This window comes from Sapajus apella, unplaced genomic scaffold (genome assembly GCF_009761245.1).
Source record: "Sapajus apella isolate SASKATOON/1434 unplaced genomic scaffold, GSC_monkey_1.0 scaffold2, whole genome shotgun sequence".
Lineage (NCBI taxonomy): Eukaryota > Metazoa > Chordata > Mammalia > Primates > Cebidae > Sapajus > Sapajus apella.
Genome location: NW_022436942.1, coordinates 26,982,474 through 26,998,989, shown reverse-complemented (window position 1 = coordinate 26,998,989; position 16,516 = coordinate 26,982,474). Strand labels below are relative to the sequence as shown.

The 16,516-nt window shown below is 52.2% G+C and overlaps 1 protein-coding gene and 1 long non-coding RNA gene across 3 annotated transcripts in view; both read left to right on the top strand.

Moving 5' to 3' along the window:
* Positions 1-9,545, top strand: part of LOC116562356 — a 14,653-nt gene extending 5,108 nt beyond the window's left edge. Inside the window, exons 2-3 of the long non-coding RNA XR_004273892.1 lie at positions 7,212-7,349; positions 8,801-9,545. This is a non-coding gene — a long non-coding RNA (uncharacterized LOC116562356). The remainder of the gene's footprint in view (positions 1-7,211; positions 7,350-8,800) is intronic.
* Positions 9,546-10,257: 712 nt separating this feature from the next.
* Positions 10,258-13,996, top strand: PRPH (peripherin). 2 transcript variants are annotated; one of them, XM_032294527.1, is made up of 9 exons: positions 10,258-11,055; positions 11,470-11,530; positions 11,723-11,818; positions 12,173-12,340; positions 12,429-12,554; positions 12,638-12,858; positions 12,958-13,007; positions 13,249-13,328; positions 13,575-13,996. In XM_032294527.1, the coding sequence occupies exons 1-9, from the start codon at positions 10,511-10,513 to the stop codon at positions 13,641-13,643; spliced, it is 1,416 nt and encodes a 471-aa protein (XP_032150418.1). In that variant the 5' UTR covers positions 10,258-10,510; the 3' UTR covers positions 13,644-13,996. The 2 variants fall into 2 exon arrangements, with proteins under 2 accessions (XP_032150418.1, XP_032150424.1); XM_032294533.1 differs by having other exon boundaries at positions 10,259-11,055; positions 13,578-13,996.
* Positions 13,997-16,516: the final 2,520 nt, after the last annotated feature.

The window sequence follows — 16,516 nt, the reverse complement described above, 5'->3', positions numbered from 1 at the left end:
AAAAAAAAAAAAAAAAAAAAAAATACAAAACATTGGCTGGGCATGGTGGCGCGTGCCTGTAATCCCAGCTACTCAGGACGCTGAGGCAGGAGAATTGCCTGAACCCAGAAGGCGGAGCTTGTGGTGAGCCGAGATCGCGCCATTGCACTCCAGCCTGGGTAACGAGAGCGAAACTCCGTTTCAAGATAAATAAATAAATAAATTTTTTCTTTATTTTCTGCTGGGCGCAGTGGCTCGTGTCTGTGATCCCAGCACTTTCGGAGGCTGAGGTGGGCAAACCCCCCTTGAGGTCAGGAGTTTGAGACCAGCCTGGGCAACAGAGCAATACCTGTCTCTAAAAAAAAAAAAAAAATAGAAGCAGCCAGGTGTAGTGGCATGCGTCTGTGGGCCCAGTGTTATGAGTAAAATGTCGATGCCTCAAAAGAAATAGCACTTGACAATAAATCCTCTCATCAAGGCAATTCACTTCTATAGAAGGGTGCAGCTAATGGATGGAGCAATGGTGGCTGCACGCTTGGACAAGGGGAGAGGGGTACTTATGCCTGACAGAGGTTGTCTCTACTGCTGTCGTTCCCCTATTGGCTAGGGTTAGACCACACAAGCTAGACTAATCCCAACTGGCTATTTTAAAGAGAGCAGGGGTCCGAGCTAGAGTGGCAGGGCAGGTGTTTTGGCAGGAAAGACGGTTATGGGTGGGTCGGAGCAGGTAGCCAGGGGTGACCTAAGTCAATGAAGGTGACCAGAGCAGGTGACCGGAGCAGGTGACCGGGATGAGTCAGGACGGAGCCAGGGGCCAGGGGAACAGATGTGAACTACTGATTAGAACTGGTGGAGAAGGTTGTTTACTGGAATTATAAGAAGTTAAACTTTAAAATAGAGAATTAAAGAATAAGAGAGCTGAACATACTGACATAGTGATTCTTTGAAGAAAAGCTTGGGGTTCACTATAACACCAGCTACTCCAGAGGCTGAGGTAAGAGGGCTTGAACTGAGCCCAGGAGGCAGTGAGCCATGATCGCACCATTGCACTCCAACCTGGGTGACAGAGCAAGACCCTGTCTCAGAAAAAAAAAAGAATTTTTTTCTACATTTTCTTCTTCTTCCTCCTCCTCATTCTCCTTCTTCCTCTTCTTTTTTTGTAATAGAAACAGGGTTTTGGCTGGGCATGGTGGCTCACGCCTGTAATCCCAGCACTTTGGGAGGTTGAGGTGAGCAGATCACTGGAGGTCAGGAGTTTGAGACCAGCCTGGTCAACATGGTGAAACCCCATCTCTACCAGATATGGTGGCATGTGCCTGTAATCCCAGCTACTCAGGAGGGTGAGGCAGTAGAATCACTTGAACCAAGGAGGTAGAGGTTGCAGTGAGCCAAGATCAAACCATTGTACTGCACTGCAGTCTGGGCTACAGAGTGAGATTCTGTCTCAAAAAAGAAAGAAAGGGCCGGGCGCAGTGGCTTACGCCTGTAATCCCAACACTTTGGGAGGCTGAGATGGGTGGATCACCTGAGGTCAGGAGTTCGAGACCAGCCTGGCCAACATGGTGACACCCCATCTCTTAAAAAAAAAAAAAATTAAAAAAAAAGAAAAAAGAAAGAAAGAAAGAGAGAAGGAAGGAAGGAAGGAAGGAAAGAAAGAGAAAGAAAGAAAAAGAGAGAAAGAAAGAGAGAGAAAGAAATAAACAGGGTTTCACCTTGTTGACAGGGTTTCACCTTGTTTCCCAGGCTAGTCTCAAACTCCTGGACTCAAGCAATTCACCTTCCTGAGACTCCCAAAGTGCTGGGATTACAGGTATGAGCCACTATGCCTGGCCAGAAATTTGTAATAAAAGAATTAATAATAAAAATATGAAGGCCCTGCTTTTTTATTTTTTTATTTTTTATTTCAAGCCCACCAGGAACATCATACCTGCTTTTATTCAGGTTAAAAAATATTAAGGCTCAGCTGGGAATGGTAGCTCACGCCTGTAATCCCAGCACTTTGGGAGGCCAAGACAGGTGGATCAGAAGATCAAGAGGCTAACGTGGTAAAACCCCAACTCTACTAAAAATATAAAAATTAACTGGGCACAGTGATGCGTGCCTGTAGTCCCAGCTACTTGGGAGGCTGAGGTAGGAGAATCACTTGAGCCCGGGAGGTGGAGGTTGCAGTGAGCCAACATCACGTCACTGCACTCCAGCGTGGTGACAGAGTGAGACTCCGTCTCAAAAAAAAAAAAAAAAAAGAAAAACAAAATTAAGGCCCTTTTGAATTTGCAGAACTCCTGTGCCAGTGCAAGCCTTGCCTTGGGTGAGTGAAGATCCTGTCCCCTCTTCCTTTCCTTGTATGTTGCCTTATTCCACCTGCAGTTCCTGGTCCACAAAACAGATCTGGTTTTTCCTTCCAGTCTTCCCCCGTGCCTTGGCCAAACTCAAACCATAAATAAAAAGAAACAGTGACCAGGCATGGTGGCTTTCGCTGTAATCCCAGCACTTTGTGAGGCTGAGGAGGGAGGATTGCTGGAGGCTAGGAATTCAAGATCAGCCTGGCAACATAGTGAGACCCTGTCTCTACACAAAATTTAAAAATTACCCCGGCACTGTGGTACGCACCTACAGTCCCAGCTACTCTGGATGATGAGTTAGGAGGATTCCTTTTTTCCAGTTTTCTTTTCTTGACATTAACTTTTTCATATTTTTAGTGGAGACAGGGTTTCGCCATGTTGGCCAGGCTGCTCTCAAACTCCTGACCTCAGGTAATCCACCTGCTTTGGCCTCCCAAGTGCTGGGATTACAGGCACCTGCCCTTGACATTAATTTTTTTTTTTTTTTTTGAGACGGAATCTCGTTCTGTTGCTCAGGCTGGAGTGCAGTTGTGCAATCTTGGCTTGCTGCAACCTCTGCCTCCTGGGTTCAAGCAATTCTCCTGTCTCAGCCTCCAAAGAAGCTGGGATTACAGGTGCGCCCCGCCCCCCTCACCACACCTGACTAATTTTTTCATATTTTTAATATAGATGAGGTTTCACCATGTTGGTCAGGCTGTTCTCCAACTCCTGATCTCAAATGATCTGTTCACCTCAGCCTCCCAAAGTGCTAGGATTACAGGCATGAGCCACAGCGCCAGGCCGACATTAACTTTTTAAAGAGTCTAGGAGTAGTTGTCTTATAGAATGTCACAACTCTGAAATTGTCTTCAGATTGACCTTTTAAAATCATAAATCAGATTAAGTCATTCCCTGTTTCAAATCCTCCAATGGATTTTCATTGCATTTAAAATCAGCTATTTACTCTGATTTTAAAAGTTCTGTGATCTGTGACTCCTTCCCATGCCTCTAACCTCACCTTTCCCACTCTCTTCTCTCATCTGCCTTGTGCCAGCCTCACTGACCTTTCTCTAATTCCTCAAACATGCCAAGCTCATCCCAGCCTTACCCCTCTGCTCAGGTGATGACTGAATACAATTCATGATTTTCAAATCCTAGATTGCCTGGAAATAGCTACAAAGAATGTTATTGGGGCAATTGAGGGAATTTGAATATGGGCTGTGTATTAGATAATATCGTTTTATCGGTGTTAAATTTCTTTTTTGTTAGTTTAAATTTTTTTTTTTTTTTGAGATGGACTCTTGCCCTGTCACTGAGGCTGGAGTGCAGTGGTATGATCTCAGCTCACCGCAACCTCCACCTCCCGGGTTCAAGCAATTCTCTGCTTCAGCCTCCAGAATAAAGTAGCTGGGATTACAGGCATCCACCACCATGCCAGGCTAAATTTTGTATTTTTAGTAGAGACAGGGTTTCATCATCTTGCCCAGGCTGGTCTTGAACTCCTGACCTCGTGATCCACCCACCTTGGCCTCCCAAAGTGCTGGGGATTACTGGCGTGAGCCACTGTGCTGGGCCAAAAATTTTTTTACATGAATAAAACAAAGGCAGATTAATGTTAAATGTCTTTAGTGGGCTAATCCTACTGTGGTTATGGAGGAAAATGTCTTTATTCTTGGCAATACATGCTAAAGTATTCAGAGATTAAATACGATGACTTCTGACACTGCCAGAGGAATTGTGGCAAAATAGTGATAACTGGTAAATCCAAGAGACGGGTACATTGGTGTTCATAGCAGCATTCTCTCAATGTCGTCCTGGGTTTGATTGTTTTTCAAAATAAAATGGAGTAAAAGGTGGACAATTTAAAGAAAAGTATCTTAATCCAGGAATACTTAAAAATCGTTAGGGCATTTATCAAAATGCACGTTCTAAAGATTTGGAAGATCTGGGTGGGACCCAGGAGTCTGCCTTTCCACGGCCTGAGTGACCCTCGGGCAGCTGCCTAGGCCACACCTTGAGCAGGTCACTGAGCATCTGCCCTCCGAGTGTGGCTCGCTGGCACAGCCCTTTCTTTCCCATTCTCCAGCTGAGGAGTGGCTGGCTGAAAGTTCAGGCAGGCAGATGGAGATGTGATTTTACAGAGAGGGTGGAACTGGAGATTGTGGGCATAGCAGAGAATGGCAGGCAGTTGAGGAAAGATTTTGTCTTCCTGCCCTGTCTTTTGGCTTCTGGAGGAACAGAGGAGGCTCCTAGAACCCAGAGGAAGAATGGAATAGGGGCTCCAAACTCCTAATACCAGTGCTTCTCTGACTCTATTTTACATCCCCTTGGATAAATATCATCTTTAAACAAACAACAAAAAGAGGTCACAATAAATTTTGAAGTATTTCCCAAATTCCAGTGTTCCTGGATCCTTGAGTTTTGAACTTAACGTAGATGCAGGCTGAACCTGTCAGCATGTTATTCTGACTTCTGACCAGAAGGTGGCAGCAACACACCTCACTTTATTTTAGGGGCCACCAAACGAGATTTTTCAGGTGCCTCACACACATATGGTTGACCTAGGTCCCTCCCCAGATACCACGGAAAAAAAAGATGAGTAAGATCTGATCGCTGCCCCAAGATCATATTGTCAGAAAGCGGGGAGTCAGAGTCAGAGATATAAACAGATTACTAGTTATAAGCTGTGGGACCTTAGGCAAATTGCTTAATCTCTCTGTGCCTCAGTTTCTTCAACTGTGAAGTGGGAATAGTAATAGTACCTATGTCACAGGGTTACTGTGAGGAGTAGGAGTGATTAAATGTGTTAGACATAACAAGAGGTGGCCATTATTATGTGATACAGTGAGAGAAGGGATGAGTGGGCAGAGATGCCCACAGTGCTCCCCAACTGGGAACAGTGGAGATAATGGGAAGGAGTTCTACTCTGGTCAAGCCACTCTGTCAGTGGGGACCCTGCAGCCAACCTGGGCTGGGAGAGTCTACCTTCAAAAGTGGGTGCTGGATCCCTTCCAGCTGAGGCTCACCTTGGGTCCCGCAGGCGCAGAGCACAGAATGCCAGCAGGGCCACCCAGGGCCTGATCAACCAGGATGTGCCCTCTCAGAGAGAAAACCACCACTAGCTCACAGTGCAAGTTCAGACAAGCAACTTGGTCCCTCTGAACCTTGGGTCCTACCTAAGTGATGGGGAAATGGGACCACAGGAACCACGGAACAGTGCTGAGTTCCACATCTGGGACATCACAAGAGCAACTATAAAGTCAGGCAATTCAGGGGCAGCAGGGACTTGGAGCCAGGAACAAAAATAAAGCTAGAGGCTGGGTGTGGTGGCTCATGCCTGTAATCCCAGCACTTTTGGAGGCTGAGGCAGGTGGACCACAAGGCCAGTGATTGAGACCATCCTGGCCAACATGTTGAAACCCTGTCTCTACTAAAATACAAAAAATTTGCCAGGTATGGTGGTGCCAGCCTGTAGTCCCAGCTACTCAGGAAGCTGAGGCTGGGGAATTGCTTGAACCCAGGAGGTGGAGATTACAGTGAGCCAAGGGCATGCCACTGCACTCCAGCCTGGGGATGGAGTGAGACTCAGTCTCAAAAAAAAAAAAAAAAAAGAAAACAAACAAAAAGCTGAGGCCGTGCACAATGGCTCACACCTATAATCCAGCACTTTGGGAGGCCGAGGTGGGTGGATTGCCTGAGCTCAGTAGTTTGAGATCAGCCTGGGCAACATAGTGAAACCCCATCTCTACCAAAAATACAAAAAATCAGCCAGGGGTGGTGGTGTGCTCTATTCCGGGACTGAGGCAGGAGGAGAGTTTGAGCCTGGGAGGCGGATGTTGCAGTGAGCTGAGATTGTGCCACTGCATTCCAATGTGGGTGACAGAGACCTCATCTCAAAAATAAAAATAAAATAAATAAAGCTGGGAAGGCAAAGGAATCCTGGAGAGGACATTGGACTTCACTCAGTATGTGGAGTGGAAAAAAGCCTGAAGCTTTTTTAAATTTTATTTTGGTTATTTATTTAGAGACAGGGTCTCACTTGGTCACTGTGTCTGGAGTCCAGTGGTGCAGTCACGGCTGACAGCAGCCTTGACCTCCTGGGCTCAGGTGATACTCCCACCTCAGTCTCCCAAGCAACTGGGACTACAGGTGCATGCCACCATGCCTGGCTAATTTCTGTGTATGTTTTGTAGAGATGGGGTTTCGTCATGTTGCCCAGGCTGGTCTTGAACTTCTAGGATCAAGCGATCTGCTCACCTTGGCCTCCCAAAGTGCCAGGATTACAGGTGTGAGTAACCTTGCCTGGCCTGGAGTGGAGGTTTGGGTCAATCCTAGACCTTGAGAGGCAAGGAGACCCCAGCTGACAGTTGCAAGTTTTTTTTTTTGTTTGTTTGTTTTTTTGAGAGGGAGTCTTGCTCTGTCACCCAGGCTGGAGTGCAGTGGTGGGATCTCGGCTCACTGTAACCTCTACCTCCTGGGTTCAAGCAATTCTCCTGCCTCAGCCTCCCGAGTAACTGGGACTACAGGTGTGTGGCACCACAGCCAGCTAATTTTTTGTATTTTTAGTAGAGACAAGGTTTCACCAGACATGTTAGTAGAGACAGGGTTTCACCAGACATGTTAGCCAGGATGGTCTTGATCTTCTGACTTCGTGATTTGCCCACCTCAGCCTCCCAATGTGCTGGGATTATAGGCATGAACCACCGCACCCAGCTGGCATGTCTTTGTGCTATCACCGTTCTTTGGCCAGCCACGGATCTCTTTACTCTCCCATGTCTTACCTAATGCCCTCCTAATCCAGCTTTGAGTCTACAGCTTGGCATATAACAGCACTCTTGCCAGTAACCTAAATGTCATGGCTCACCTTCCCTGCAAACCCCTGAACACATATAATCGTCGTTTCTCTTCCAGCCTTCATCAGAACAGTCAAGGGAGGCAGGAGAAGGAGGGGCAATGAGAATACTGGCAAATACTTCTGCAGCACGTACTAGGTGCCAAACACTAAGTGCTTCACGGAGGGTAACTCGTTTAATCCTCCCACACCATGAGGTAAGTACTATTATTATTATTATTTTTTTGGTAAGTACTGTTATTAGCATCCCCATCTGTGTATAAAGAAAATGGGGTGAACGGAGGTTAAGTCACTCAGAAAACCCAAAGCACACAGCTAATTAAGTTGAGCAGCCATGATGGAACCTGCGCTGTCTGCAGGTCCCGGTCCACCAGGAGAGGATGAGGCCACAGAGGACTCGGCTTCTTCTGCCTTGGGTCCATCACTGCTCTCAGCCACCTGGGGCACAGATCAAAAGAAGCCCAGATCCTCGCTGCTCTTGGGGCTGACAGTATCACTCCAGAGGTTAATAATAACAATAGTAATAATAAAACCAGCTTCAGGCTTTAAGATGTGTGTCCTAAGCACTTCACATGTATTTATTTATTCCCTTAGTCTTTCCAACAACACTATGAGGTAGAAGCTACCTTTTTATCTCCCTTTTCCTGAGGGACGTGAAGGGACGTAGCAACACCTAAATTCTACAACAGAGGGGCTGGGCTCGGTGGCTCATGCCTGTAATCCCAGCACTTTGGGAGGCCAAGGTGGGTGGATCACGAGGTCAAGAGATCGAGACCATCCTGGTTAACATGGTGAAACCCCATCTCTACTAAAAATACAAAAAATTAGCTGGGCATGGTGGCGCGTGCCTGTAACCCCAGCTACTCAGGAGGCTGAGGCAGGAGAATTGCCTGAACCCAGGAGGCGGAGGTTGCAGTGAGCCAAGATCATGCCATTGCACTCCAGCCTGGGTAACAAGAGCAAAACTCCGTCTCAAAATCAATAAAAAAAAAAAAAATCTACAACAGAGAGTGGTGGATCAGATGGGAAGTGTGGCGGTTGGATGCCAGAGCCTGGCTCTTAACCCAGACTCTTTGCCTACCTTTGCTATGCGGGGAGTCTCTGGCCTGCTCCTTCTGCGTGAGGGGAGGAGCCTCTTCTGTCTTGCAGTTCCCCACCAGGCCCGATCCACAGCTCCAGAGCCCTGCTGCGGCAGCCCTCTGTCCCCTCCCCACCGAGGCATGTAGGTGGCCCACAGACTGCTTAAGCAGTGTGGGGACAGGAACTCCAACTGGAACTCCCCAGGACCAGCCCAGCCCCAACAGCCTCTACTCTCAGAGGCCTGGATCCCCCACCAGCTCCCTGTAGACAGGGCCTGAGCTGGTCCTCCTCAGGCCTTGCCTGCCTCTCCCTGTGCAGCGCAGGCTCCCTGCTCCTGGAGGGTGGGGCTGAGTCCGGGATGGATGGGGCTCAATGCCCGGGGCTGCGGCAGAAAGCACCAAGGCTTCCCTAGCCCCCTCCTCACATCCGCCAAGCCTTCCAGCCCTATCCCAGGTGGAGCCCTACTCCTCCCCATTCCCAGGAGTTAGGGGAGGCCAAGCTCTCATTTATGCGTACTGTCCCATCTCTCCCTCCCTCCCGCTTCCCACTCCCCTGGCAACCAAACCAGACCCACCAAGGAGAAGGAACTGGCAGCTGTGCAGGGAGAGACTAATGGCCCGGAAGGAAGGAGGGGCCTGGAGAGGAGATGAAGGCGGTAGGGACCAGAGCAGGGCGTTGGCCCTGGCCCTTCTCAGAGGACAGACAAAGGGGGGAGGGGACCGCTGCCCTGAAACACTGAGGAGCTGGCCGGCCAGGGAGCAGCCCTCCTCACCCCCAGCCAGATATCCAGCCTGGAGCCTCAAACCTGCTTCCCAGACACACTCTCTTGTCCTGAGGTCCTATCTGAGGCAGACCCTCTCTAGGAGAGTGCTGGAGTCCCCGGAGCAGCAGCAGCCCAAGCCCTGTGGTTCCTGGCAAACCCAGCAGACCTCCGCAACGCGGCTCCTGCAGACCATCTGAGCTGCCTCCGTCTACTCCTGGGCAGCCTGTGCTTGCATTCTGGAAGCTGTTTGACGTACAAAGGCCAGATATCAGCCTTCCCAATAACTCTGGGGTAGGGGAGGGTATGGTGGGGTGTGTGATTGTGTATTTGTGTATATGTAACATGTGTGCACATAGGTATACAAGGCTATGTGTATGCATCCGTTTGTGTGCACAGGTTTGTGGACCCGTTCTGGGGCCTTCTCTCTCTTTCAGACTGCTGGGGGTGGGCACCTTCTCTTTCTCCATCTCTTCCCCATCCAGCCCCACCTATCCCTGGTACCTGCAACTCATCAATACTGGAAACTGGCTCCTACCAATCTATCCACCCCTCAGCCCCCTCCCCTTCCCACCTCAGGAATCACTCTGGTTCCCGTAAAGCCCATGACTGAGCAGCAGTTGGTGTGGGGTTGGGGGGAGGGAGGATCCAGTAAATCTGGACCGAATACAAGAGGCCCACTCAGCCCAGCCTCTGGCATAGGGCAGACCCTCCCAAGTGGGAACCAGAGCTGGGTCCAGCCACACTCATCCGCCTATGATGTACCCACCTCATTGGGGCTCGTTGAGAGGAAGGTCTAGGTTTGGGGGCTGTGTCTTTAATGCTGAAACATCAGCAGACAACCTCTGCTGGGCCGTGTTCAGAAGAGGGGGAGGGGGCTGGTCAGTCCATTAGCAACAGAGCTGGCGCCAAGCACCAGCCCTTCACAGGGCCCTGGGGATTAGGGAGAGTAGCTCTTTCCCAGCCCACCCTGCCTCTGAGCTCCTGCCTCCTATTCCTCTCTGGGTGTGGTAAAGGAGGGATAGCTGACAGCAGGTGAAAACAGAGGCTGGCTTTCAGGGGGCAAGTCAAGGCACCAGCTATGGTGCCTAAGCCAGGGCAGCTCTCCCTCCAGCTGGCCTCCCTACTCCTGTGCCAGAAGCCTGCCCTTTCACTTCCGGTCCTCCTACCCCGCAATTTCCAGGGACCCTAGTTCAAATCAGACCCTCCCGCCCTAGGTTCTAGCTTTGAGTGCTTGTTGGGAGGTAGTGACCCCCACCCCAGCGGCAACAGGGGGCAATCAAGTGGGCAGAGGCCTGCAACCAGGGAAGGGAGGGGAAGGCGCTCCTGCTGTTCCGCAGGGGTGGGGCATCCCCCTCCCCACACAACCCCCCTCCAGCGGGCCATCAGGCCAGTGGGAGGAGCTGCCCGTGCCCCCCCAGAGACCGCAGGGCTATAAAGCCGCCTCGCAGCGGTCTGCGGCTCCTTCCCAGCCCCCGGCCTAGCTCAGCGAACGGAGACTGCCCATCCTCGGCCGCAATGAGCCACCACCCCGCGGGCCTCCGGGCCGGCTTCAGCTCCACCTCATACCGCCGCACCTTCGGGCCACCGCCCTCGCTATCCCCCGGGGCCTTCTCCTACTCGTCCAGCTCCCGCTTCTCCAGCAGCCGCCTGCTGGGCTCCGCGTCCCCAAGCTCCTCGGTGCGCCTGGGCAGCTTCCGTGGCCCCCGGGCGGGAGCGGGCGCCCTCCTGCGCCTGCCCTCGGAGCGCCTCGACTTCTCCATGGCCGAGGCCCTCAACCAGGAGTTCCTGGCCACGCGCAGCAACGAGAAGCAGGAGCTGCAGGAGCTCAATGACCGCTTCGCCAACTTCATTGAGAAGGTGCGTTTTCTGGAGCAGCAAAACGCGGCCCTACGAGGGGAGCTGAGCCAAGCCCGGGGCCAGGAGCCGGCGCGCGCGGACCAGTTGTGCCAGCAGGAACTGCGCGAGCTGCGGCGAGAGCTCGAGCTGTTGGGCCGCGAGCGTGACCGGGTGCAGGTGGAGCGCGACGGGCTGGCGGAGGACCTGGCAGCGCTCAAGCAGAGGTCAGGGGGCAGGGCTGGGCTGCGGCCGTCGGGGCGGCTGCTCTTCTCTCCCCTCCCTTCCCCTCTCCATCAGCAGCCCAAGGGTGTGGATCCCCTTCCTTACCAACCCAGGTGTGTGCGGGCAGCATCCTTACTCGTGGGCTCTAAGTGCCCCCCCCCACTTTGCTCTTAGTGTCTGGGGAGGTGAGAGAAGTGGGTATCTATGCTTCCCCTTAGTAATGAGGGAACCTCCTTTTCAGCTCCCAGCCCGTTAGAGAGAAAGTGGTGCAATTCCATCAGGCAGCCTCAGCCCTCCATTTAGAGTCCTGGGCAGCAGCAACAGCCTCTGACCGGATCCCGGGAGGGGGTGGGGCGCAGTCTGGGGTGCGAGCTGGGCGACCCCGCAGTTCAGCTTCTGCACACGCTTCCCGTCAGGTTGGAGGAGGAGACACGCAAGCGGGAGGACGCGGAGCACAACCTCGTGCTCTTCCGCAAGGTGAGCCCCAACCCCACTTCGAGTTCAGCCTCCCCACCCCTACCCCCTGACCTCAGTATCCAGAGGTGACATCAGTGGGCGCAGGGAGAGGGGGCAACCAGACCCCTTCCGAGGCAGGCAGGGAAGGCCCGGTTCTTCCTTGGCCTGCACAGCCCCTAACTTCTCTTGAACCTCCACTGCCACCCCTCGAAGGATGTGGACGACGCCACTCTGTCCCGCCTGGAACTAGAGCGCAAGATTGAGTCTCTGATGGATGAGATTGAGTTCCTCAAGAAGCTGCACGAGGAGGTAGGTGGGCCCGGTATCAGGGGAGGCTTCTGAGGCTGCGGGGTGGTCTCGCTGGAGCTGGCGGGCGGAGCGGAGGCATCGCCCTGGGGATCCGTGAGGTTCGCTGCGTAGACGCAGTCTCTCCACCCCAGTCTACAGGTGGTTAGACTCCCACCCTTGCGCCACCTGGCGGCGGGCTGCGGGGCTGTACCTCCGAAACGGGTCCTCGTGTCTTGTGCCCGCGGGGGCGCAGGGCTGTGCCCCTCCCCGCCTTCCCTGGCGCCTCCTTCTGTTCGTTCAAGCGTTTCTTCTCTTTTCTGCGCGGCCTGCGTGGATGTGTCCCACTGTCCATCCTCTGCCCGCTCACGGCCGTAGGAGCTGCGAGACCTGCAGGTGAGCGTGGAGAGCCAGCAGGTGCAGCAGGTGGAGGTGGAAGCCACGGTGAAGCCGGAGCTGACGGCAGCGCTGAGGGACATCCGGGCGCAGTACGAGAGCATCGCTGCGAAGAACCTGCAGGAGGCGGAGGAGTGGTACAAGTCCAAGGTGAGAGCGCCAGGAGAGCCTGCGAGGCAGGGCGATGGGGTGGTGTCGCGACCTAGCCGGCTCAAGCCTGGGTTACCCCACTTCGCAGTACGCGGACCTATCCGACGCTGCCAACCGGAACCACGAGGCCCTGCGCCAGGCCAAGCAGGAGATGAACGAGTCCCGACGCCAGATCCAGAGTCTAACATGCGAGGTGGACGGGCTGCGCGGCACGGTGAGTACGAAGCTGCGCGCCTGGGCCTGGGGAGCGGACGATGAAATGTTCCTCAACTGGCCCCTTCCATTCCCCTACCCCAGAACGAGGCCCTGCTCAGGCAGTTGAGGGAGCTGGAGGAGCAGTTCGCCCTGGAGGCTGGGGGCTACCAGGCGGGCGCTGCGCGGCTCGAGGAGGAGCTGCGACAGCTAAAGGAGGAGATGGCGCGGCACCTGCGGGAGTACCAGGAGCTCCTCAACGTCAAGATGGCCCTGGACATCGAGATCGCCACCTACCGCAAGCTGCTTGAGGGCGAGGAGAGCCGGTGAGGGCGGGGATGCTAGGGCGGGGCAGGGAGAGGCAAGGACTGGGCGGGGCAGGGCGGGGCCTGGGCAGGGGCGCTGACAAGTTGCTTCGCCTGCAGGATCTCCGTGCCCGTCCATTCTTTTGCCTCCTTAAGTATAAAAACGACTGGTGAGTCCTCCACGTCTGGCTTGCAGCCTGTACCTCTCCCTGTCCACTTCTGCCCTCCTCGGGCTCCTGCTCTGGCTCACCTCAGGGATCTATTCTCTCCACGGAACTTCTGGGTCCTGGCCTGCACCCGCCCCTACTCCTCGAACTCCGCCCCTCCCCTTCCCTCAGGGGTGGGAGTGGGAGCCTAAGAGGAGAGATTCCCAAGCTTTCCCCCTTGTACCCCTCATCCTACTTTCTCCAGTGCCTGAGGTGGAGCCTCCCCAAGACAGCCACAGCCGGAAGACGGTTCTGATCAAGACCATTGAGACCCGGGATGGGGAGGTGAGGCAGGTCCCCTAATCCCAGGACTCCATCATTTCCCATATTGTTTCTGAGCCCCAGCCTGGCTGCCCCTGATCTTACTTGGGATGGGTAGTTCTTGGCGAGAGGCAGAGGAGGAGAGAGAGGAGGTGGATGGATAGACAGGCGCCTTTGCTGGTTACCCAGGGAGTGGGGCTGTATGATCCAAAGGAGGAGGATGGAGGGTGGCGCTGCATGGCTTGTGCCGATCATGTGCCCTGTCCTCAGCAGGTGGTGACAGAGTCCCAGAAGGAGCAGCGCAGTGAGCTGGACAAGTCTTCTGCCCACAGTTACTGAACCTCTTGGTCCAGGGCCTTGACTCTGCCCTAGGCCTATGCTAAGCCCAAACCCTAAGGCCACTCCTGAATCAGTCTCCTCTCCCTCTGCATGTGTCTAAAAGGTGGTATCAGGCATCCCTCTCCTGGCTAATGGCCAAGCCCTACCCGGCCAGCAGTTGCTGGGCCTCTCCCTTCCCTGACACTTGATGTGACCTATGTGCTTTCCCTTTCATGTCCCGATAAGAAGTCAATGACTCCCCCAGGACAAATCTCCTCCAGCCACGATCCCATGAGAAGTGAGTGAGCCAGGGTCTGAGTTTCATGTTTTAATCAAATAAAATGCTGTCAAGAGAAAACTAACTCTCCAGTGCATTTGTGTCTGTGGATGTGCGTGTGGGGTGCCTGAGGGGAGGAGCCTTGGCGGTTGCCTTGGCGGTGTTCTCCCTTTGTCTCAAGTCATTTTTCTGGCTCTCACTCTTATGGCATCAGTAAGCCTTTCTGGGTTTTCTACCTCTATCCATTCATTCTCAGCTTTTGTTCCTCACCTGCAGTCTGGGCTCAAGTGATCCTCCTGCCTCAGCCTCCCAAAGTGCAGTGTATACAGTTGTAAGCCACCACACCTGAGTGGCAGATACCACTTGAATCAAATAATCAAAGTAACAGGACACATTGAAACAGGAGCCACCTGATAGGATGCAGTAGGAAGAAAACAGCCTAACTTCTGTGACAGTCCTGACAAAGATTATACCATGAGTCTAATCATAAGAAAACATCAGGCCGGGCGCGGTGGCTCAAGCCTGTAATCCCAGCACTTTGGGAGGCCGAGGCGGGTGGATCACGAGATCAAGAGATCGAGACCATCCTGGTCAACACGGTGAAACCCCGTCTCTACTAAAAATACAAAACATTAGCTGGGCATGGTGGCGCGTGCCTGTAATCCCAGCTACTCAGGAGGCTGAGGCAGGAGAATTGCCTGAACCCAGGAGGCGGAGGTTGCGGTGAGCCGAGATCGCGCCATTGCACTCCAGCCTGGGTAACAAGAGCGAAACTCTGTCTAAAAAAAAAAAAAAAAAAGAAAAAAAGAAAACATCAGACAAACCCAAACAGAGGGAAATTCTACAAAATAAGTGGCCTGTAATCCTCAAAATGTGAGGTTATGAAAGTAAAAAATGAAGAACTGTTTTTTTTTTTAATTTTTATTTTTAATTCACGTGGGTGCAGGTGGGCTAAGGCCGAAAAGAGCGTTAGCCTGAAGAACTGTTTTATACTGAAGAAGGCTAAAGAGATATGACAACTAAATGCAACACATGAATCTAGACTAGATCCTTTTTCTATAAAGGACATCACAGAGAAAACTGGTGAAACTTGAATTGGTTCTGTATTAAGGTTCTTCAGAGAGACATAACCAACTGGATACATGAAAGGGGATTTATTAGGGAATTGGCCACATGATCACAGAGGCAAAATCCCATGATACGCTCTTTTCAGGCCGGAGAACCAGAGAACCTGGTAGCATGGCTCAGTCCAACTCCAGAAGCTTCAGAGCCCAGGGAAGCCAACAGTACAACCCCCTTGTCGGAGGCCAAAGGCCTAAAAAACCCTGAGAGGCCGCTGGTGCAAGTCCCAAAGTCTAAAAGCTGAAGAACCTGGAGTCTGTTGTCCAAGGGCAGGAGAAGAAAAAGCAGATTGCTCTGGAGGGGGAGTTTGAGAAATCCCCCACTTCTGCCTGTTTGTCCAAACCCACCCCAAGCAGTTGGATGATACCCACCCACGCTGAAGGCGTGTCTTCTTCTCTCAATTCAAGGCCTCACAGCCAATCTCCTCTGTAACATCTGTACAGATATATGCACAAACAATCCTTCACCAGCCTTCTAGGCATCTCTCAATCCAGTCAAGTTGACGCCTGAAGTTAACCATTCCAGGGCCTGAGGGTTAGGTGGTCAGAATGTATCAGAGTTGAGCTAGGCTCAGTGGCTCACGCCTGTAATCCCAGCACTTTGGGAAGCCAAGGCACAGATCACTTGAGGTCAGGAATTCGAGACCAGCCTGGCCAACATGGTGAAACCCCTGTCTCTACTAAAAATACAAAAATTAGTTGGGCATGGTGGCGGCTGCCTGTAATCTCAGCTACTCAAGAGGCTGAGACAGGAGAATCACTTGAACCCAGGAGGTGGAGGGTGGGGTAAGCCAAGATCACACCCCTGCATTCCAGCCTGGGCAACAAAGACTCCCTCTCAAAAAAAAATTTTTTTTAATTAATAAAAAGAAATGCACACTGAAATATTTGAGGCAATATATTGTTAATTTGCTCTCAAATGGTTGAGAAAAAATGCTATGTGTATTCTTGTAAATGTTCTATAAGTTTAAAATTGTTTCACAAAAACAGAGAAAAAAGTTACTCTTTTGAATAGAAGCTTCAGATGGTTTCCTACAAGTCAAGGTTGCTCCAGCACTGTTGCTGTTAATATAATATTGAAAATATTCTGTGATAGTGTAAGAAAAAGAAATCAACAAAATTAGGGCCAAGTGTGGTGGCTCATGCTTGTAATCGCAGCACTTTGGGAGGCTGAGATGAGTGGATCACTGGAGGTCAGGAGCTCAAGACCAGTCTCACCAACAGAGTAAAAACCCTATCTCTGGCCGGGCACGGTGGCTCAAGCCTGTAATCCCAGCACTGTGGGAGGCCGAGGCGGGTGGATCACGAGGTCAAGAGATCGAGACCATCCTGGTCAACATGGTGAAACCCCGTCTCTACTAAAACTACAAAAAATTAGCTGGGCATGGTGGCGCGTGCCTGTAATCCCAGCGACTCAGGAGGCTGGGGCAGGAGAATTGCCTGAACCCGGGAGGCGGAGGTTGTGGTGAGCCGAGATCGCGCCATTGCACTCCAGC

What these genes read in the sequence shown, in the direction of transcription:
- PRPH (XM_032294527.1), top strand. Translation starts at nt 10,511, where the DNA reads ATGAGCCACCACCCCGCGGGCCTCCGGGCCGGCTTCAGCTCCACCTCA. An exon ending in AGGAGTGGTACAAGTCCAAG is followed by an intron (nt 12,341 to 12,428) that starts GTGAGAGCGCCA and finishes CCCACTTCGCAG; the next exon opens with TACGCGGACCTATCCGACGC. An exon ending in CTTAAGTATAAAAACGACTG is followed by an intron (nt 13,008 to 13,248) that starts GTGAGTCCTCCA and finishes TACTTTCTCCAG; the next exon opens with TGCCTGAGGTGGAGCCTCCC.